This window comes from Syngnathoides biaculeatus, chromosome 13 (genome assembly GCF_019802595.1).
Source record: "Syngnathoides biaculeatus isolate LvHL_M chromosome 13, ASM1980259v1, whole genome shotgun sequence".
Lineage (NCBI taxonomy): Eukaryota > Metazoa > Chordata > Actinopteri > Syngnathiformes > Syngnathidae > Syngnathoides > Syngnathoides biaculeatus.
Window position 1 is genome coordinate 25,376,663 of NC_084652.1, and position 23,659 is coordinate 25,400,321.

The following is a 23,659-nucleotide window of genomic DNA, read 5'->3' on the forward strand; positions in this document are numbered from 1 at the left end:
TTTTCCTGGCAGTGTGCTTTAGGTCATTGTCATGTTGAAAGACCCAGCCATGACCCATCTAGAATGGTCGGACTGAGGGAAAGAGGTTGTTCCCCAAAATCTCACAATACATGGCCGTGGTCATCCTCTCCTTAATACAGTGCAGTCGTTCTGTCCCATGTGCAGAAAAACACCCCCAAAGTATGATGCTACCACCCCCATGCTTCACAGTAGGATGTTGTTCATGGGATGGAACTCATCATTCGTCTTCCTCCAATCACGGTTCGTGGAATTATGACCAAAAAGTTCAATTTTGGGCTCATCTGACCACAAAACATTCTCCCATGATTCCTCTGTATCATCAAAATGGTCATTGGCAAACTTAAGACGGGCCTTGACATGTGCTGGTTTAAGCAGGGCAACCTTCCGTGCCATGCATGATTTCAAACCATGACATCTTAGTGTATGCAGCATGGTGGATCAGCTGGTAACGCGTTCGCCTCACAGTTCTGAGGTCCCAAGTTCAATCCCAGACCCACCTGTGTGGAGTTTGCATGTTCTCCAAGTGCTTGCGTGGGTTTCCTCCGGGCACTCTGGTTTCCTCCCACATTCCAAAAACATGCAACATTAATTCGACACTCTAAATTGCCCCTAGGTGTGTTTGTGAGTGCGGATGTTCGACTTATGTGCCCTGCGATTGGCTAGCAACCAGTCCAGTGTGTACCCCGCCTCCTGCCAGTTGACAGCTGGGATGGGCTCCAGCACACTCCGCGACCCTCGTGAGGATAAGGGGCGAAGAAAATGGATGTATGGATGGACGTCTTAGTGTATTACCAACTGTCACCTTAGAAACGGTGGTTTCAGCTCTTTTCAGGTCATTGACCAAGTCCTGTTGTGTAGTCCTGGGATGATTCCTCACCTTTTTAAGGACTCCACGAGGTGATATCTTGCATGGGGCTCCACTCCGATTGAGATTGACCGTCATGTTTAGCTTCTTAAATTTTCTAATGATTGCTCCAAAAGTGGACCTTTTTTCACCAAGCTGCTGGGCAATTTCTCCGTAGCCCTTTCCAGCTGTGTGGAGTTGTCCAATTTTGTCTCTGGTGTCTTTGGACAGCTCTTTGGTCTTGGCCATGTTACAAGTTTAAGTCTTACTGATTGGATAGTGTGGAGAGGTGTCTTTATGCAGCTAACGACCTCACACAGGTGCATCTGATTCAGGATAATACATGGAGTGGAGGTGGACTTTTAAAGGCGGACTAACAGGCATTTGAGGGTCAGAATGTAGCTGATAGATAGGTGTTCAAATACTTATTTGTAGCTGTGTCACACAAATAAATTGTTAAAAAAAAAGTCTTACATTGTGAATTTTGGATATTTCTTTTTACATTATCTCTCTCACAGTGGACATGCACCTATGATGAAAATTTCAGACCCCCTCCATGATTTCTAATTGGGAGAACTTGCAACACATCAAGGTGTTCAAATACTTATTTTATTCACTGTACAGCATGTATTACCTTCACCGTAAGAGTTATGTAAGGCTTTTATATTTTTGTGGCTCCAGACAGGCTTGTTTTTTTAATTTTTGGTTCAACATGGCTCTTTCGACATTTTGGGTTGCTGACCCCTGGACAATGGAAAAGTATGGTCTTTATGGCATTTGATTTCATGGCCCGTAGCATCTGACGAAATTACCACATTTAACTGGATCACTAATATGTGGAGCTCTTTTGTTCAGAATGCAGGTTGTTTTATCATTTTGGAATTCTGTCAGTGCTGTTGTCAGACAAAAAACAAATACAATGTATTAGTTGGACTCCAAATGGAACTAGTGAGTGGTTTATCATCATGTGTCTGTCCTGTGATTGAATTAGGGTGCCTACACACTGCACTTGGGTTGTATGGCACTGACTGTGCGGTAGTTCACGGTACAGCTCATAGACAATGGCAGCACAGCATAAACTTGCCCTCGTGTGGTGTAGGTGGTGAAGTAACTGAATAGGAAATATTCTGGCTCCTTTTCTCTCTCTGGTTTTGACCAAGTAGCACACAACTGCATTGTGGATCTCTTAGCCATGGCACCATGGATTGTGTAATAATCAATCGCCAATCGCTTTCTTCAATTTGCTGGAAAAAAAAACAGCCTTGGTTAAATGCTTATCCACTGCTGGGCTGCTCTTTGTTCAAATCACCAGCTTCAAATTAATACTTGGTAAAAGACATTGGCGATGTAAAAGTAACTACGTATTGCGTGTCTGAAGAAGTCACTGTAGTCTGATTACTAGCCTAGGAAAAGTGCGGTGTTTTGTAGTAACACATTACTGGTGACCGGCTTCATGGGCGGGGCACTGCATGAATTATGCATCCACACTTAATGGGGTCATCAACAATATGCTGCGCTGTGCTAAATACAGAATGAATGGACCTTTAGATGACAGGAAATTCCTGGATCTTGCCAAAGTGACATTTGAAAGCCTCTTGTGACTGGGGTTGGGCATCAAGATTCAAGAACCAAGAACTGGGACTAATGTTATGGTTCTCTCGGATTCGTTCAGATTTTGAAAATTCGGTTTCCAGTTTCAACTTCTGACAGTCCACAGACCTAGAAGAAGAGAATGGCTAAAACCAATGAAGGGAAGTGTGGACCAAAACTTAACTTTGTGTCTCAATTTTGTTAGAATAAATGACCAGTCAACTCGCACTGAGTTAACCTAACACTTAAAATAAGATCACATTGCGCAAAGGAGGCTTTCACGATGTGTAATAGTCTGACGTGCTCGCTCCTACTCTGAGGCTAAGCCTGTACCATGCAGAACTTCTATCAAGTCAAATTTGGTGAGTGAAACAATAAAATCTGTTTATGGAAATATTGAGGAAGCTAACAAGGTCTATGGTTCGCTGCACTTTGCATTGGTGGATTTTAGCATTTGTTTTAGTTTTCAAACCAGCATAAGTGTCACGACCCATCGGTGCGGGGGAGGACCCAAATGCAGGACTCCGGAGGCGCAGAGGCATTTCGGAAAAAGTGTTTATTCGTTCCAAGGTCGGGGATCAGGCAGACATTCAACGGGAGCAGTGGTAACCAGGACGTCAGGCATAGAAGGCAGGTCAGCGGGCAAGCACAGATTGCTATATGGAGATCAGAAGCAAGTCAGCGAGAGTGCGGGAACGAGACATTAAGCAACGATCTGACAAATGCCAGTGACAAAACTGCAACTTAAATACATCATCTAATTACAGTCCCAATGTTAAACAGCTGAGAGCGGTGACGAGTGTCACCAGCCAGGGCAGTGGCCACTCCCCTCTTGGCCGTGGTCCAGCCTGGGTCATGACAATAAGAGATGATGACAAAAGAAAAAACATCATCATCAACATTGAGCTCAAACTTCACCAATGTTTAAACTTGACATCACAAAAAATTGAGATGAAACTCACATATTGTCTCACAGCATCACAAACATTAACCTTGCACCCCATTGTTGGGTAGGAAAAGGATTTTTTTTTCTAGGATTTGGTTCTATTACTTTTTTTTTTAATTCCGCAGTCATGTGCCAAATTGGTGAGTTCTGATGCATACCCTTCAAAATAAAAGGTTACAAGTTTAAAATAGAAAGTCAAGTTAAAAATTGGACCTACAAGCCATTTGTTATTGTCATGATCCTGCCGCTTCAGCCCAGGCTGTGCGGATGCCCGCGCGGTCGCGCTAATTGGGAGGCACACACCTGCGCCTCAGGTGGGCTGATTGGCCCCGGTGTATATGGGTCCAGGGGGACGACTGGTCCAGCGCCAGATCGTTCTGTCACGACCCATCGAGAAGCAGGTAGGAACCAAATGCAGGAGTACACAGGAGACGCAGATGTAATTCGGGAAAAACGTTTGTTAATCCAAGGTCGGGGATCGGGCAGGCAGTCAGGTATAGCAGCGCTAATCAGGACGTCGTGCGTAGAGAGCAGATCAGCAGGCAGGCAGGAGTCGGCACACGTGAGATCGATCAAGGAAGGCAGAGTGTCAAAGGAGTCAGTCTTACGGGGTCGGTCGGAGAACAGGCGGAGGTCGGTACATACAGGAATACGATCAGAGATACGGGAGTGCTGGAACGGGGTATGAACCGCAACAATCTGGCGCCGAAACAGTCGCCCCCCTGGACTTATATACTCTGGGGCCAATCAGCCCGCCTGAGGCGCAGGTGTGTGCCTCCCAATTAGCGCGACCGCACGGGCACCCGCACAGTCCGGGCTGGAGCGGCAGGATCATGACAGTTATGATGAAACGGTCCCAAATAACTATTTTAAACAATGCTTAATTTAACTTTTAGGTGAATTAATGAATATCAACTCAATTGGCTTAGGACAGGTCCACACACATTGCCTTTTAGTTCAGAGGTTTCATATTGATATTGGTTATATAGAGCCAAAGTAAAATGTTCATATTAGTTTATTCTGCAGGCTCCAAGGAAAATGACTTCATCATTTGTATGCCCTCTAGTTAAACCATGTGAACCTTTGGACCCAGCCTCTAAAAGAATCAAAATCCAGAATTTTTTGGAAGCGGAATCAAAAACACAGAACAAAATTAGTCAGGATTGAGACCAGAATCATTGAAATACAAACGATGCCCCAAACCTTTTTGTGACACAGGAGAGAAGCAATATCGATGCTGGTTGTAGTGATGGTATATCTGTTTTTTTTTTCCCAGGGGAGTTTCCAGAACTGCAAGTAAAGATGCGTTCGGTGCTCAGGCCGGAAATGGATGCAGTTCGTTTTCTGAAGGAGGAGCCTCATAAAATGGACTGCATGTTAAAAAGAGTCAAAGCACTAACTGAAGGTCTCAGCTCTCTACGCAGGTACTCTTTTCACATTTATATTAACTGTGAAACATTTAAAGTACAATGGAAGTAAAACGAGCAAAATCCAGCTGTCAAATATTTGTGGTTAACAGATGTGTGTCAGAAGCAAATCCCTCATTCAAAGCCACCCAAGTGGACTTACCAAAGGTCTCTGAAGCAGACCAAGAAGGTCTGATAACCCAGAGTCCTCAGACCTCACCACAACCACAGCCTCGGTCATCAGTCAGAGCCCCTCAGCCCATTCCATCATCCTCCTCAACTGAGCCTAAGCTCAACTATGTAGCCTCAGCATCCCCAGCCACTGTTAGGATGACCTCAGCTACGGTGATCCAGGTCCACCAGCACAGTCCACTACTGAACACCACCCATGGAAGAGACCTACCAACTGTGGCCAAGGTACTACTGTCTCCCAAATCAATTTATAGTCTAGATATTGAGATGTGATCACTGTCAACTATCAACTCTTTTCTGCATAGTGAAAGTTTTTACCTGGTGTTGAGAAAGGACAAATATTTGAATACCTATTTGAAAATGTCGTCTTCAGTTAAATCTTAATTGTGTCTATCACATCAAGACATTTAGATTGTAGTGACATTAACAGAAAAACAGCTATCACTTGTTTTTTGCAGTTAATTGGGACCAGAACCACCCACAAAAAGTGAAAAACCACGAACTAGTGGGGATGTATGTTAATCTGGGTAACAGAACATTTGAGACAAAAAAGGTATTTAGTTAAATCTTTAATCATAAAACCCCATGAATAAAATATATGGTTATTATAAATTTATATTAATAATTTAAATTATAAAGCACTTACTGTATTATATTACTGTAGTTACAATTCAATCTGTGTGGGGGGGGGTACCAGAATGTTTAAAATGTGTCAACACTACAGCATTTATTTCTTAAATACTTGAGATAAAAATGCCAACAATACAATCGTCTAGTTGAACAAAAACAGGTCTTTGTCCTCAAGAACAGCACTTTCTTCAGCCTCTTCATCATCATCACCAGGCCTTTTATATGCAATCTGCTGTTCACAAATGCAGCTTCCATTTTGAACAATTTTTGTATTTTGCAAAGTCACCAAACATTTCGCTTCCTTGTTCAAAGTGATTGAAGCGGTTTGATGGACGTTTACAACATCCTTCTTTATGTAGCGCACACATGGTTTATTCACGCCATAATGGTGCCACAAAAGTGTAGATTCTGCTGTCTTTGGTCCTGTCCAAAATTTTTACTTTTTCGCCTTTCGTCATCATCTTCCTCTTCCGCTTGGGTGTGTCGGTGGAAGCTTTAACATCAGCACAATGCTTTGGTGGTATTGTGAACTACAGAGGTTATCACATACACAGTCAACTGCGTAGAAAATGGCAGATAGGAAGGACAAGGGAGAGGCTTGAACAGAAGTTGCTGGTTGGGGCTTTGATGATGCACAGCCAATCAGCTCATGATTGATGAGGCGTCTGCTTCTAACGTCACTTCCTGCTTCTTCTCGAAAACAAATCCCCCGAGAGGATTTTCATGGCAGGAGTGACAAAAAGCCATACACGTCAAAATCACGTTTTTCTTCTTGTTTTCCTTTCGGCTTGTCCCGTTAGGGGTCGCCACAGCGTTTCATCTTTTTCCATCGTAGCCTATCTCCTGCATCTTCCTCTCTAACCCCAACTGCCCTCATGTCTTCCCTCACAACATCCATCAACCTTCTCTTTGGTCTTCCTCTCGCTCTTTTCCCTGGCAGCTCCATCCTCACCACCATTCTACCAATATACTCACTCTCTCGCCTCTGAACATGTCCAAACCATCGAAGTCTGCTCTCTCGAACCTTGTCTCCAAAACATCTAACTTTGGCTGTCCCTCTAATGAGCTCATTCCTAATCCTATCCAACCTGCTCACTCCGAGCGAGAACCTCAACATCTTCATTTCTGCTCCCTCAAGTTCTGCTTCCTGTTGTTTCTTCAGTGCCACCATCTCTAATCCGTACATCATGGCCAGCCTCACCACTGTTTTGGAAACTTTGTTTTGTTCCAACCTGCTTGGACCGTTTCTTCACTTCCTTACCAAACTTACCATTGCACTGGATTGTTGACTCTAAATATTTGAAGTTGTCCACCCGTGCTATCTCTTCTCCCTGTAGCTTCACTCTTCCCCGTCCACCCCTCTCATTCACGCACATATATTCTGTTTAACTTCAGCTAATCTTCATTCCTCTCCTTTCTAGTGCATGTCTCCATCTTTCTAATTGTTCCGCCGCCTGCTCCCTGCTTTCACTGCATATCACAATATAATCTGCAAAAATCATGGTCCAAGGGGATTCCAGTCTAACCTCATCTGTCAGCCTATCCATTACGACTGCAAACAGGAAGGGGCTCAGAGCTGATCCCTGGTGCAGTCCCACCTCCACCTTAAATTCTTCTGACACACCAACGGCACACCTCACCATTGTTCTGCTGCCCTCATACATGTCCTGTACTATTCTAACATATTTCTCTGCCACACCAGACTTACGCATGCAGAACAACAGTTCCTCTCTTGGAATTCTGTCAGGCTTTCTCTAGATCCACAAAGACACAATGTAGCTCCTTCTGACCTTCTCTGTACTTTTCCACTATCATCTTCAAGGCAGATAATGCATCTGTGGTACTCTTTCTCGGCATGAAACCATACTATTGCTCGCAGATACTTACTTCTGTCCTGAGTCGAGCCTCCACCACTCTTTCCCATAACTTCATTGTGTGGCTCATCACATCATTTATTCATCTATAATTCCCACAGCTCTGAACATCGCCTTTGTTCTTAAAAATGGTAACTATTACACTTTTCCTCCATCTTTCAAGCATCTTTTCGCCAGCTCGTATTCTGTTGAATAAATTGGTCAAAAACTACACAGCCATTTCTCCAAATTGCTTCCATACCTCCACCGGTATGTCATTAGGACCAACTGCCTTTCCATTTTTCATCCTTTGTCGTGCCTTTCTAACTTCCCCCATTGCCACTTCTTGGTCCTTCATACTTGCCTCTTCTACTCTTCCTTCCATTTTCTTCATTCATCAAGTTCTCCAAGTATTCGCTCCATCTGTTTAAAACACTCCTGGCACCAGTCAACACATTTCCATCTCTATCCTTAATCACCCTTACCTGCTGCACATCCTTCCCATCTCTATCCCTCTGTCTGGCCAACCTGTAGAGATCCTTTTCTCCTTCTTTCGTGTCCAACCTGGTGTACATGTCTTCATATGCCTCTTGTTTAGCCTTTGCTACCTCTACCTTGCCCTACGTCGCATCTCGATGTACTCCTTTGGCCTCTCCTCAGTCCTCTCAGTATCCCATTTCTTCTTCGCTAATCTCTTTCCTTGTATGACTCCTTGTATTTTGGGGTTCCACCACCAAGTCTCCTTCTCCCCTTTCTTACCAGAAGACACACCAAGTACTCTCCTGCCTGTCTCTCTGATCACCTTGGCTGTCGTAGTCTAGTTTTCCGGGAGCTTCTGCTGTCCATCGAGAGCCTGTTTCACCTCTTTCCGAAAGGCCGCACAACATTCTTCCTTTCTCAACTTCCACCACATGGTTCTCTGCTCCATCTTTGTCTTCTTAATCTTCCCACCCACTACCAGAGTCATCCTACACACCACCATCCTATGCTGTCAAGCTACACTCTCCCCTACCACTACTTTACAATCACTTTACACTCCTTCAGATTACATCGTCTGCACAAAATATAATCCACCTGTGTGCTTCTACCTAAGATCTCGTAGGTGACTATATATTCCTCCTTCTTCTGGAAATAAGTGTTCACCACAGCCATCTCCATCCTTTTTGCAAAGTCCACCACCATCTGTCCCTCAAAGTTCCTTTCTTGGATGCCGTACTTACCCATCACTTCTTCAACGCCCCTGTTTCCTTCACCAATATGTCCATTAAAATATGCACCAATCACAACTCTCTCTCTGTCCGGGATGCTCAGAACTACTTCATCTAGTTCCTTCCAGAATTTCTCTTTCAACTGTAGGTCACATCCTACCTGTGGGGCATAGCCGCTTACCACATTATACATAACACCCTCAATTTCAAATTTTAGTCTCATCACTCGCTCTGATACTCTTTTCACCTCCAAGAGATTCTTAGCCAGCTCTTCCTTTAAAATAACCCTACTCCATTTCTCTTCCCATCTACTCCATGGTAAAATATTTTAAAACCTGCTCCTAAACTTCGAGCCTTACTACCTTTCCACCTGCTCTCTTGGATGCACAATATATCAACCTTTCTCCTAGTCATCATGTTAACCAACTCCCGAGCTTTTCCTGTCATAGTCCCAACATTCAAAGTCCCTACACTCAGTTGTAGGCTCTGAGCATTCCTCTCTTTCTTCTTAAGACAAATCCGGTTTCCTCCTCTTCTTTGTCTTCGACCCACAGTAGTTTAAATTCCACCGACGCCCTGCAGGTTGGCAGTGCCGGTGGCGGGGGTTGTTCACCCGGGTCACGACCGATCCGGTATTGGATTCTTTAGATGAACGCTCATATTTGTTTGGCACAGTTTTAACGCCGGATGCCCTTACTGACACAACCCTCTGCATTTATCCAGGCTTGGGAGCGGCCTACAGATTGCACTGGTTTGTGTCACAATGGTCGGGGGAGCACTGGAGACAACCCCAGCTGTTATCAGGCAGGATACGGGTTACAGCCTGAACTGGTTACTGGCCAATTGCAGGACACAGAGGCAGACAACAATCACATTCACAATCACACTTCAAATCAATGTAGAGTCTCCAATTAATGCACGTTTTGGGAATGTGGGAAAAGGTCCCCAGAGAAAACTCAAGCAGGCACGTTGAGAACACCACACAGGTGGGACCAGGATTTAAAGCCTGGTCCTCTGAACTCTGAGGCATTTTTACACGAAAAGAGGCATTTGTGAATGGAGGTTCTACTTTATTATACTTAAAGGGCCACTGTCATGAAATGCATGATTTTTAGTATGTTATTAATGAAAAAATGGCAGCCAACATGGACCCATGCGTTTTTTTTCACCACAAAACATGATTTTGACATATATGGCTTTTTGTAACTCCCACCACGAAAATCCTCTCAAGGGATTTGTTTTAGAGAAGAAGCAGGAAATGACGTACATGGTGGGACCCCCCTCAAGTGGACTCGTTTGTTTCTATTAATTTTACCTCCGGGAAGGTAGCTCATTGTTCTTTGTGTTAGCCAAAATGCCGGCTCGTTGCAATGCAGGACATTGCTTGAACACTCAGGAGGATGAATTTACCCTTCATAAGTTTGCAAGAGACACGGTTCGTCATGAAAAATGGATTGCACGGGTGCAATGGTCGAGAGCTTCGTGGGTTCCAAATGACAGGTAGGTGTGTATACAGCTACTAAAAAAAAATAATAGTTTGGGGTGGACCACGTAATCCGTCTCTCATAACGTAACAAAAGATCCATGTACGTATGACAGGCATGCTAAATCTGTCGATGTGCACGTCGATTGACGTCGGGCACGCCAGCGAAGGCTGCTGCATTGCCTCGCGCAGCTTTCAGCTCGCGGACAGCGGCGGCTCTGAAGAACACTGCCGACAATGGCCCACTAAGCTGCATGCGACAACAACGCCGTAAAGCGCCCCGCTCGACGGTGTTGTTCATTGCGGACGGCAGTGGCTATGAACAACGCTGTAAAGCAGCCAGCTGGGCTCTGTGATAAACCACCTTGGCGCCAAAAATGACCCACCCCGGCCGAGGCGCCGCGTATGCCGTTCACGGCTTCGGCAAAGGCTGTGCGTCGGGATCGCGGACGGCGGCGACTCTGAAGAACGCTGCCGATAATTGCGCACTCAGCCGCGTGCGACGCCAACGCCGTAAAGCACCCTGGCTCGACGGTGTTGTTCATCGCATACTGCGGCAGCTATGAACAATACCTTAAAGCAGCCCAGCTCAGCTCAATGATCAGCCACCTCGGCACCAAAAATGAGCCACACCGGCTAGCTGCGCGGAAGTGGATCGGACTGGGAGGCGGTTTGGCCATGATCGCATATCATCTGAATATGGCTCGAAACAATCGGGTAATATTGCCCCGGTAACTTCATTCCGTTGTGTTATGTTCTCTTCTTCGAAAAGAGCTTCCACATGTTCGTCTTCCATAGTGGGGTCCACCGCGTGTTTTCAATGGCGAATGTTCCGGTGACGTCACGGACAGGGGATGCAGCCAATATGGCGACCACTTGGATGTCGTCAAATGACATTTCCACAACATTGCGCATGGATGAAGCGCTCTCCACTCATATTTATTTTTTCGTAGAGACGTTGAAGTGAAAAATGTTATATGTATTTTTCATTACAATATCTACTTTATAATGTTTATAGGGATGGCACTTGACCTTTAAGGCATAAGAAACTTGGGCTGAACATCTTGTAAGAAAAAAATGTCATGTGTTGTGAAGGTGAGTCCTCGTAGCAGAGAGGGCGGCCCTGCCCTGCAGAAGCGACCGACTCCTCTCCAGTTGAATAAACTTCACAGATCAGGCGTGCCAAAAACAACAAAGGGGCGTCACACAGAAAATCAAATCCAAACCTCTTTGAAAACCACTGTCAACCCTACCATGGTAAGGATTATACCTGCTGAAAAGATCATTTCCCAATAGATGCTTTATATGTTTAGATTTTTTTTTTTTAAGTTTTTCCTACTGGGTGTTTTTTTTTCCTGGTGATCAAGCTACTAATTTGTGATTTAACAAGAATGTGGCATTTATATTTTTTTGAACATTCATTATTCTAAAGTGTATTTGAGTGACATTTTTTTTAGCTAAATATTTGATAATTATTCTTCCTCTGCAATTTTGCTACTGTAAATATAAGGTTGAACATTGGATTACAACACCGCAAATTGTTTCCATAAGTTTGTTACGAACTTCAAAATATTCTCAAATATTAAATATACGGTAATTTATGAACAATATTGCCAATATTTTTGAAGGAGAAAAACTTTCTTTAAGAATGCGATCTTAATTATATTACTTAATAATTATTCCCAATGTCTTAAGAAACCTCATTAAAATATAGTCAATTAACTACTGTGACTCTGACAGAAAACTGATGGAGAAAGTCAAGAAGGAAGTCTGACTCAAGAAACCAGGAGTGTGAGCAAGCCAAGGACCCATCTACCAAACCAGCCCTCTACCAAAAATGTAGACAAGGTCCTGCAAGAAGCCCAGGCCAGTGTGATGAAGTCCATTCCTGATCTGGATTTGTCAGAGACCAAAGTGGCTCATTCAGATTTGGCCTCTGGAGAGAAAAAATGCTTTACTTCCAAGAAAAAGATGGAAAATCGTCCCGACACACTGCAAGGTTGACTTTGTTTTATATGAAAGTCATAAGCATGGAAGGAAGGAGCACAAATGCTTATAGTACTTTGAAAGGATTGTTGAACTGTGTGAATTTGTCATTAATCAGGTTAACAAATAATATAGGCCCCTCCTCGAGTCGTCAACTTATTGTGGTGGAGGGGTTTTTGTGTCTCGATGATCCTAAGAGCTACGTTGTCTCGGGCTTCGCACCCCTGGTACTGTCACCTATGGCAAAAAGGTCCGAGGTGAGAGGGCAGACAAAGCACGTCTCTAAAACAACTATGTTGAGCAAAAATATTGGATATTGATTTCCCTTGCCCGGACGCGGGTTACTGGGGCCCCCCACTGGAGCCAGGCCTAGAGGTGGGGCTCGAAGGCGAGCCCCTGGTGGCCTGGATCCACACGCATGGGGCTTGCCCGGGCACAGCCCGAAAGTGTAACACGGGTCCCCCTTCCCATGGGCTCACCACCTGAGAGTGGCCATAGGGGTCGGGTTCAATGTGAGCTGGGCAGTGGCCAAAGGTGGGGACCTTGGTGATCCGATCTCCGGCTACAGAAACTAGCTCGAGGGACATGGAATGTCACCTCTCTAGCAGGGAAGGAGCCTGAGTTGGTCCGTGAGAAATTCCGACTAGATATAGTCGGACTCGCCTCTACGCACCGCTTGGGCTCTGGTACCACTCCTCTTGTGAGGGCTTGGACTCTCTTCCACTCTGGAGTTACCCACGGGGAGAGACGCCGAGCAGGTGCGGCTGTATTTATTGCTCCCCCCCTCCGTCCCCCGGCTCAGGGCCTGTACGTTGGGGTTTACCCCAGTTGATGAGAGGGTAGCCTCTCTCCGCCTGCAGGTAGGGGGACGGATCAGAACCCGAGTGGACTTCTGTGCTCATCATGGATTGTCCATGACGAACACCATGTTCAGGCATAAGTGTGTTCACATGTCCACCTAGCACCAGGACACCAGGTTGCAGTTCGATGGTCGACTTTGTGGTCGTGTCATCGGACTTGTGACCACATGTCTTAGACACTCGGGTGAAGAGAGGGAGAGTTACCTGATCACCACCTGGTGGTGAGTTGGGTTCGATGGTGGGAGAAAATGCCGGTCCGACGTGGCAGGCCCAAACGTATTGTGAGGGTCTACTGGGAATGGCTGGCAGATTCCCCTTTCATAGGGAATTTCAAATCCCACGTCCAAATGAGCTTTGCTCACCTCCCGGACGAGCTGGGGGACATTTAGTCAGAGTGGACGATGTTCCGTGCCTCTATTGCATCGGAGGCCGACCGGAGTTGTGGCTGTAAGGTGGTGGGTGCCTGTCGTGGCGGCAATCCACAAACATGTTGGTGGACAGCAACAGTGAGGGATGCTGTCAAGCTGAAAAGGAGTCCTATCAGGCATTTCTAGCCTGTGGGAGTCCCGATGCAGCTGAGCGGCACCGGCTGGCCAAGCAGAATGCAGCTTCGGTGGTCATTGAGACAAAAACCCGGGCGTGGGAGGAGTTCGGTGAGGCCATGGAAAATGACTTCAGGATGGCTTCAAGGAAATTCTGGTCCACCCTCCGGCGTCTCAAGAGGGGGAAGCAGTCCACCGTCAAAACTGTGTATAGTGGGGGTGGGGTGCTACCGACTTTAACTCGGGGTGTTGTGAGTACTTTGAAGAACTCAATTCAGCCAACACATCTTCCCATGAGGAACCTGAGTCTGGGTGCTTTGAGGCAGGTTCTTCTATCTCTGGGGCTGAGGTCACCGAGGTGGTTAAAAAGCCTTGGTGGCAGGGCCCCGGGGGTGGATGAGATTCTCCTGGAGTTCCTAAGGCAGTGGATGTTGTTGGGCTGTCCTGGTTGAAACGCCTCTGCAACATCGCGTGGACATCGGGGACAGTGTCTCTGGATTGGTAGACTGGGGTGGTGGTCCCAGATTTTAAGAAGGGTGACTGGAGGGTGTGTTCCAAGAATAGGGGGATCACACTCCTCAGCCACTCTGGTAAGGTCTATTCAGGGGTACTGGAGAGGAGGGTCCATCGGGAAGTCGAATCTTGGATCCGGGAGGAGCAATGTAGTTTTTGTCCTGGCCGTGGAACAGTGGACCAGCTCTACACCCTCGGCAGGATCCTCGAGGGTGCATGGGAGTTCACCCAACTAGTATACATGTGTTTTGTGGACTTGGAGTAGGCATTCGACCGTGTCCCTCTGGGAGTCCTGTGGGGGGTCACTGATACGAGCTGTTCGGTCTCTGTATGACTGTTGTCAGAGTTTAGTCCACATTTCCGGCAACAAGTCGAACTCGTTTCCGGTGAGAGTTGGACATTGCCAAGGCTGCCCTTTGTCACCAATTTTGTTCAGAACCTTTATGGACAGAATCTCCTGGCGCAGCCAAGGCGCAGAGTGTGTTCAGTTTGGTGCCCTCAGCATCATATCTGTACTCTTTGCAGATGATGTGGTTCTGTTGGCTTCATCAAGCCGTGATCTCCAGCTCTCACTGGAGCAGTTTGCAGTTGAGTGTGAAGTGGCTGGGATGAGAATCAGCGCCTCTAAATCTGAGACCATGGTCCTCAGTCGGAAAAGGGGGGCGTGCCCTCTCCGGGTCAGGGATGAAATTCTGCCCCAAGTGGAGGTATCTTGGGGTCTTATTCACGAGTGGGGGAAAAGTGGAGCGGGAGATCGACTAATCGATCAGTGCTTTGTCTGCAGTGATGGGGCCTTTGTATCAGTCCGTTGTGGTAGAGGGAGCTAAGTTGAAAGGTGAAGCTCTCAATTTACCAGCCGATCTTCTTTCGTACCCTCACCTATGGCACGAACTGTGGGTCGTGACTGAAAGAACAAGATCCCGGATACAAGCGGCCGAAATTAGTTTCCTCCACAGGGTGTCCGGGCTCTCCCTTAGAGATGGGGTGAGAAGCTCGGTTATCCGAGAGGCGCTCAGTCTCTGCATTGAGAGGAGTCAGATGAGGTGGTTGGGCCATCTGATTCGGATGCATCTCGGACGCCTTCATGTTGAGGTGTTCCGGGCATGTCCCACTGGAAAGAGACCCCGGGGGATGACCCAGGACACGCTGGAGAGACTATGTCTCTCGGCTGGCTTGCGAAGGCCTCGGGATCCCTCCGGAAGAGCTGCAAGAAGCGGCTGGGCAAAGGGAAGTCTGGGTATCCCTCCTGAAGCTACTTCCTCCGCAACCCGACCCGGAAAAGCCATAGATGATGGATCAATGGATGGATGGAGGGATGGATGGAAATATTTTAGGACAAAATCCCGGTTTTTATACCCCACAGCTAATTGTAATGTATTTGAATAGTGGATGGAAAAAGTTTGCACACCCGTGTTCAAAATTCAGAATTTTGTTATAAAAAAATGAGACCATAATATATTCATCCATCCATTTTCCAACCTGCGTATCCTCACAAGGGTCACAGGCTTGCTTAGTCTATCCCAACTACAGTAACTGTGGGCAAAAAGCAAACTACTCCCTGAACTGGTTGGCAGTCAGTTGCAGGGCACAACCATAATAAATCATTATTTAAAAGTTCACCATTAACGTAATGTATTCCATGTGAAACTCATTTGAAAGTCCCCACCCTACCTCAAAGTCTTAACAGACCAACTTGCTCCAGTCTTCACAAAACGTCTTCAGCAGGTCTCTGGAACTGTGAGAAGTACGATCCTACTTCAATCCCTTCACTTTCATCCCTGTCCCCAAAAACCTACAATCTCAGGTCTGAATGATTAAGTACAGGCCTGTCACCTTGACCTCTTTAGTCCTTTGAACGCCTTGTGCTCCATCCCAGGTCCAGCTAGACCCACTGTAGTTTGCCTAATGACCAAACAGGTCTGTAGATCATGCAGTCAACATAGGTCTTCACTTCAACCTTGAACACCTCGACAACGTGGAAACCTTTGCGAGGATCCTGTTTGTGGATTTCAGTTCTGCATTCAACAACATCATCTCTGAACTTCTCCTGGTTGGAGATTCACCAGCTCCATTTCAGCTGCCATCTGCTCATCGAGCCACAACTTCCTGACATGTAGGACACAGCAGGTGAGACTGGGGGACATGACCTCAATCACACATACCGGGGTTCCCCAAGCTCGAGTACTCTCCATGCTGCTCTTCTCGGTTTACACAAATGACTGCACCTCAATGCACCCGGCTGGCAAATGCTTGAAGTTTGCAGATGCCACCATAGTCATCGAGCTCATCAAAGATGATGATGAGTATGCGTATCAACAGGAAGTGGAGAAGCTGGAGCTTTGGTGTAGCTGACACAACCTCGAGCTGAACGCACTAAAGACAGTAGAGATGATTGTGGACTTCAGGAGGCATCATTCACCATTGCTGCCTTACACACTGTCCAACTCTCTGTGTCCACCCTTGAGATCATGAAGTTCCTTGGAATTACAGTCTCACAGGATGTGAAGTGGGAGACAAATATCAACTCCATCCTCAAAATCGCCCAGCAAAGGATGTACTTTCTGGAGCTATTAAGGCAGCATTAGGCATTCCAACAGCTCTGACAGAATCTGCATCCTTTGCACAGTTGTTAAAAAAAAAAAAAAGTCCCATTACTGCCAGATTACAAGCAACCCTTAATGCTCCGTGACTGTTTCTGCAATGTCCTGATGTCTCAAGCGTATTCTCTGTCAATTGATTATTTTTAGTTTACCACTATCTTGGTCTCATTTTCATCAAAAGAAAACTTGCATTCCAACAGGGGTCTGAAAACTTTTTATTTCCACTGTATGTGCAATATACTGGATGACTAAATGTGCACAAACAACACAAAGATAATTTAAAGCATACATAACACTCCGGTAATGTAGGATACATTGGTTAACCTAACAAAACCCTTAAACACCTACTGTATACCAGTATGAATGCCCAAATTGTATGTTACACTGTATAGCAGCTATGACATCTTGTATTTCTTGACTGCAGCTCTGTTGTCTGGAACTCGGGATGAAGAACCAGCACAGCAAAATCATGAAGTGGATTGTTGTCAGTTGAAGCCCTCGGGTAATAAATCTGCCATTTGTATTTTTATGATTTGGTTTTTACCTTCAGCTCAACAATATCTTCTCACTCATGCTTAGAGGGCTGAAATGCATTAAAACATCAGTGTTTTCTCAAAACCTACAAGAGAAAATTCGTGTACCCCGACGTTTTGGTGCTTGACTATTTCAGGTTGGGGTGGGGGTTTTTTTTTTTTTTTTTTTTTTGGTAAATGTCATTATTTAGTTGAAGTCCAGGACTTCAAACACCATAATTTACAGGCTATAAGCGGTGACTTTTTTCACACGCTTTCAACCCTGCAGTTTATTTATTATTATATTTATGTTTATCACGGCCGCAAGGAGCCACCTAAGCGGAAAAGGTAAGAGTGAGACTGAATATATGTGCCGAGGAAGTTACTTTTACCGGTCCGGCTCTGTTAGCATAGTGCTAGCATTAGCGCTAATGCGGCGGTGCTAGCATTAGTGTGGCAGCGCTAGCATTAGCGTTACCGCAGGGGCGCTAGTGTTAGCATAAGCGCGGCGGCAGTAGCGTTAAACTGTCTGTGTACCGTCTTTCTTTGTAAATACCTCATGTTTCAATGTCAGTTTCAATGTGGGCACTTGTGGCTTTTACACGGCTGCAGCCCATGTATGTACCAAATGGTATTTCCTTTAAAAATGTACTCGGTGACGCTTATAACCAAGTGCGCTCTGTAGGGCGGGAATTACGGTAATCATATGGTTACAGCTGTAGTAATCTACTATGTAATGGAAAAACCCAATTGATTATAATATTATGTGTAATAACTTTGACTTTGAATGTTGGGACTATGACAGGAAAAGCACAGGAGTTGGTTGACATGATGATTAGGAGAAAGGTTGATATTCTGTGCATCCAAGAGAGCAGGTGGAAAGGTAGTAAGGCTAGAAGTTTGGGAGCAGGGTTTAAATTATTCTACCACGGAGTAGATGGGAAGAGAAATGGAATAGGGGTTATTTTAAAGGAAGAGCTGGCTAAGAATGTCTTGGAGGTAAAAAGAGTATCAGATCGAGTGATGAGACTAAAATTTGAAATTGAGGGTGTTATGTATAATGTGGTTAGCGGCTATGCACCACAGGTAGGATGTGACCTAGAGTTGAAAGAGAAATTCTGGAAGGAACTAGATGAAGTAGTTCTGAGCATCCCAGACAGCGAGAGAGTTGTGATTGGTGCAGATTGTAATGGACATATTGGTAAAGGAAACAGGGGCGATGAAGAAGTGATGGGTAAGTACGGCATCCAGGAAAGGAACTTTGAAGGGCAGATGGTGGTGGACTTTGCAAAAAGGATGGAGATGGCTGTAGTGAACACTTATTTCCAGAAGAGGGAGGAACATATAGTGACCTACAAGAGCGGAGGTAGAACCACGCATGTAGATTATATTTTGTGCAGACGATGTAATCTGAAGGAGGTTACTGACTGTAAAGTAGTGGTAGGGGAGAGTGTAGCTCGACAGCATAGGATGGTAGTATGTAGGATGATTCTGGTGGTGGGTAGGAAGATTAAGAAGACAAAGGTAGAGCAGAGAACCATGTGGTGGAAGCTGAGAAAGGAAGAATGTCGTGCGGCCTTCCGGAAAGAGGTGAGACAGGCTCTCGATGGACAACCGAAGCTCCCGGAAGACTGGACGACGACAGCCAAGGTGATCAGAGAGACAGGCAGGAGAGTACTTGGTGTGTCATCTGGTAGGAAAGGGGAGAAGGAGACTTGGTGGTGGAACCCCAAAATACAGGGAGTCATACAAGGAAAGAGATTAGCGAAGAAGAAGTGGGATACTGAGAGGACTGAGGAGAGGCGAAAGGAGTACATCGAGATGCGACGTAGGGCAAAGGTAGAGGTGGCAAAGGCTAAACAAGAGGCATATGAAGACATGTACACCAGGTTGGACACGAAAGAAGGAGAAAAGGATCTCTACAGGTTGGCCAGACAGAGGGATAGAGATGGGAAGGATGTGCAGCAGGTAAGGGTGATTAAGGATAGAGATGGAAATGTGTTGACTGGTGCCGGTAGTGTACTAAATAGATGGAAAGAATACTTTGAGAAGTTGATGAATGAAGAAAATGAGAGAGAAGGAAGAGTTGAAGAGGCAAGAGTGAAGGACCAGGAAGTGGAAATGATTACTAAGGGGGAAGTCAGAAAGGCACTACAAAGGATGAAAAATGGAAAGGCAGTTGGTCCTGATGACATACCGGTAGAGGTATGGAAGCAATTTGGAGAGATGGCTGTGGAGTTTTTGACCAACTTATTCAACAGAATACTAGCGGGCGAAAAGATGCCTGAAGAATGGAGGAAAAGTGTTCTAGTTCCCATTTTTAAGAACAAAGGGGATGTTCAGAGGTGTGGGAACTATAGAGGAATAAAGTTGATGAGCCACACAATGAAGTTATGGGAAAGAGTAGTGGAGGCTAGACTCAGGACAGAAGTAAGTATCTGCGAGCAACAGTATGGTTTCATGCCTAGAAAGAGTACCACAGATGCATTATTTGCCTTGAGGATGCTCGTGGAAAAGTACAGAGAAGGTCAGAAGGAGCTACATTGTGTCTTTGTGGATCTAGAGAAAGCCTATGACAGAGTACCAAGAGAGGAACTGTGGTACTGCATGCGTAAGTCTGGTGTGGCAGAGAAGTATGTTAAAATAGTACAGGACATGTATGATGGCAGCAGAACAATGGTGAGGTGTGCCTTAGGTGTGACAGAGGAATTTAAGGTGGAGGTGGGACTGCATCAGGGATCAGCTCTGAGCCCCTTCCTGTTTGCAGTGGTAATGGATAGGCTGACAGATGAGGTTAGACTGGAATCCCCTTGGACCATGATGTTCGCAGATGATATTGTCATATGCAGTGAAAGCAGGGAGCACGCAGAGGAACAATTGGAAAGATGGAGACATGCACTGGAAAGGAGAGGAATGAAGATTAGCCGAAGTAAAACAGAATATATGTGCGTGAATGAGAAAAGTAGAGGGGGAAGAGTGAGGCTACAGGGAGAAGAGATAGCGAGGGTGGACGACTTCAAATACTTGGGGTCAACAATACAGAGCAATGGAGAGTGTGGTCAGGAAGTGAAGAAACGGGTCCAAGCAGGTTGGAACAGCTGGCGAAAGGTGTCTGGTGTGTTATGTGACAGAAGAGTGTCTGCTAGGATGAAGGGCAAAGTTTACAAAACAGTGGTGAGGCCGGCCATGATGTACGGATTAGAGACGGTGGCACTGAAGAAACAACAGGAAGCTGAACTGGAGGTGGCAGAAATGAAGATGTTGAGGTTCTCGCTCGGAGTGACCAGGTTGGATAGGATTAGAAATGAGCTCATTAGAGGGACAGCCAAAGCTGGATGTTTTGGAGACAAGATTCGAGAGAGCAGACTTCGATGGTTTGGACATGTTCAGAGGCGAGAGAGTGAGTATATTGGTAGAAGGATGGTGAGGATGGAGCTCCCAGGCAAAAGGGCGAGAGGAAGACCAAAGAGAAGGTTTATGGATGTGGTGAGGGAAGACATGAGGGCAGTTGGGGTTCGAGAGGAAGATGCAGGAGATAGGCTAAGATGGCAAAAGATGACACGCTGTGGCGACCCCTAACGGGACAATTCGAAAGGAAAAGAAGAAGAAGATTATGTGTAATAACTCAATCGTGAAATATGTTCTGGATTGTGTATATCTTCACTAGCAACTGTTGAACCGCCATGGTCAGCTCCTCCATCAGCCTCTCCATGTGCCAAACAGACCACACGTCCACAGATGGAAAAGCCGAGACGGTCCAGTATAGAAAAGAAGCAAAGTCCTAATAGAAGTGGCCAGTCTCCTCCTCCTCTACTAAGAAGGTGTTTCTCGTGCATCACCTTTGCAACCTCAAAACAATCAACTCCATTGTGGAAGTGTCCATTATTTTTTCAGATTGCATGGAACCGCTGTGAGCCTCATCACAGGAAGGAATGAAGAGGAGATCTATACAACCAGGAAAGAGTCTGTTGAAGAACAGGTGTGTGTATACAGGGGTTTTGTCTTTGTGTGTACTGCTGTTTTGAATGGAATTTTCCAAGCATATCATATTAAATCGGTGAATACTGTTTATTTTGGAACATAAATTTTTAATCCTGCCGAGAGAATCCTAGTATAGTAGAACCTTGATTGGATGAACTAATGGTCTGGGGTTAGTCCGATCGTCCGTTACATTGACAATTTTTTGTGGACAAACGCATCCATAATTCTGGAGGGTACAACATTCTTTTGTACTTTTTCGTGGTCTCAAACCCCCAGCACAGTACTATAGTATTGTAAATAAATGTAAAAATCTTTAAAATATTAGAAAAGTTCACTCAAAATTTCCCCTAAGTGTAATTGTGAGTGCAGCTGTTTGTCTCAATGTGCCCTGCGATTGGTGGGCTACCAGTTCTGGTTGTAACCCGCCCCCTGCCCGTTGACAGCTAGGATAGTCTCTAGCACTCCCCGCAACCATGTGAGGATAAGCGGCTAAGAAAATGGATGGATGGATGGATGGATGGATGGATGGATGGATGGATGGATGGATGATGGATGGATGGATGGATGGATGGATGGATGGATGGATTGATGGATATTTGAAAAGCTTTACATTTTATCCAAACTAAGCAGGCTGGTGTGCACGATGATGACATTGTTGACATTTTCATTGGTAAATTGAGGTTGCTTTCATGAGCCACAACGAATTGGTGTACTTCAAAGTTCCAAATCTGTTGAGATGAACAAATGGTTAAAAAAAAATGGGAAAAACATAGTGTACCAAATATTGTGTTCCAGACTCCAGAAATTTGTTTTGTACTCCTCAGATTTAAAACTGACACTATAAAGTGCTTTCTCGGCGAAGCGCTCTTTACAATAGACACTAAAGAGAACCATCATCACCCTGTCTGCCCCGTCAAACGCATGGCTTGGAAATGTGCCACATTCAACATCACCAGTCTCCCATCCGAGTACTAACTAGGGCCAAACCTGCTTAGCTTCTGAGATCTGACGAGATTGGGCGTTCTCAGGGTAGCATGGCCGTAAGTGTTGAACTCACAGCATTGATGCATTCATTTTAATGCCATGTAAAATATTGCCAATGAGAACTTTAACTTGCTCTGGATCAGATTTGTGTGTGTGTGTGACAGCTAGTTCTTTTTGTCCCGGTCGTTTGCGCTCTCTCACAATAATGTACCAATCCTTTTTTCCATCTTGGGTCTTCATATAATTCCAATAGCATCTTTTCTGCTGAATGTGTTGCTTGAGGTAGTTCAGCTTCCATTGACAACTTTAGGGTCACTGCATGTTAGGCAGAGCACTTTTTCTCACTCGAAAAATAAAAGATCTCACCCAGTTTCACCGCTTGTTCTTCTATTTGCACATACTCCAAAAGCCATTCCATCTTAAAAGAACCACAGTTCTTTTTTACTTTGGTTTGGGGAGCCGACGCATCACATTCACTACCCGCTCGTTTCACCATGATATGGAGTTAGCATTAGCATTACTGAACTCCACCGCACTGTTATTGTTATGGAGTGTGTACGAGCAAAGCACATGCGCTGTCAATGTCGCGATTGGTTGTGTAGCATATTTGCATCGCATCATATGATTGGCTGGACAGCTGTCACTCACCCAATTACACAGCAAAATGATACAGGAAAAAAATTTATCTACCAAAAATCATTTGCAATGCATTCAGCGGTGAGAGTGTGGGAGAAGTGTGAAATTTCGCAGCCGCCCAGCTTAGAGGGAACATTGGTTGTGGCGTGGGGAAACATCTGCCATCTCCGCCGTTAACCTACAGAGTGTTTGTTGGAGATTCAGCTATTGTAGATCAAAGACAAAGGAAACGTGGAAAGCAAGTTCTTTGGCATAGAGAGAAGAGGAGCGCATAGAACTGAATTGGGGTACTTTGATTGTTGAGCCTATGAGAGGAAAAGCTCAAGAGTTCGATGACATGATGATTAGGAGCAATGTTCCCTCTCAGCTGCGAAACTGCGCATTTGCGCACCTGTCGCACACTCTTAGCGGAGAGGAAAACATCCAGCACAGTGAACTACAGCCTGACGACTCTTTTCTTTTTTCTTTTTTTTGAAACATGGCACCACACTGCCTCTCACAAAGAGCTGGTGCTGGCCACACCCACACACTCTACTTCCTAGTTTACCTGACACCGCCCCCCTCCATTTTAAAGGGGTACACATAATTCCAAACACTAAAAAATGAGTAAAAAAAATAGTCTGGTATGAAGTGCAGGAAGAGATGGTGTGTAATGTTAAAATTTGGCACAGCCTGATCCAGGATGAAAGCACAGACAATACATTCCCCATAATGCTTATTCTGTATTTTAAATATAAGAGGCAACATAACATTAACCCTAAAACTGTTTGGGAGCATCATTCAGCTTTCAACATGCATTGTGAAAGATATTCTGCAAGCAATAATTCAGTTTTACACCAAAACAAAACAGATGGGGATATCATTGTGGGTTG

At 45.3% G+C, this 23,659-nt stretch overlaps 1 protein-coding gene across 1 annotated transcript in view; it reads left to right on the forward strand.

Annotated features, from left to right (window-relative positions):
* si:ch211-207d6.2 (sickle tail protein homolog) overlaps positions 1 to 21,096 on the forward strand; it is a 46,242-nt gene extending 25,146 nt beyond the window's left edge. Inside the window, exons 6-11 of the mRNA XM_061840243.1 lie at positions 4,678 to 4,825; positions 4,921 to 5,224; positions 11,269 to 11,430; positions 11,914 to 12,172; positions 17,099 to 17,176; positions 20,910 to 21,096. Coding sequence (XP_061696227.1) covers positions 4,678 to 4,825; positions 4,921 to 5,224; positions 11,269 to 11,430; positions 11,914 to 12,172; positions 17,099 to 17,176; positions 20,910 to 20,971 — 1,013 coding nt within the window. The 3' untranslated portion in view covers positions 20,972 to 21,096. The remainder of the gene's footprint in view (positions 1 to 4,677; positions 4,826 to 4,920; positions 5,225 to 11,268; positions 11,431 to 11,913; positions 12,173 to 17,098; positions 17,177 to 20,909) is intronic.
* The last annotated feature ends 2,563 nt before the right edge of the window (positions 21,097 to 23,659 follow it).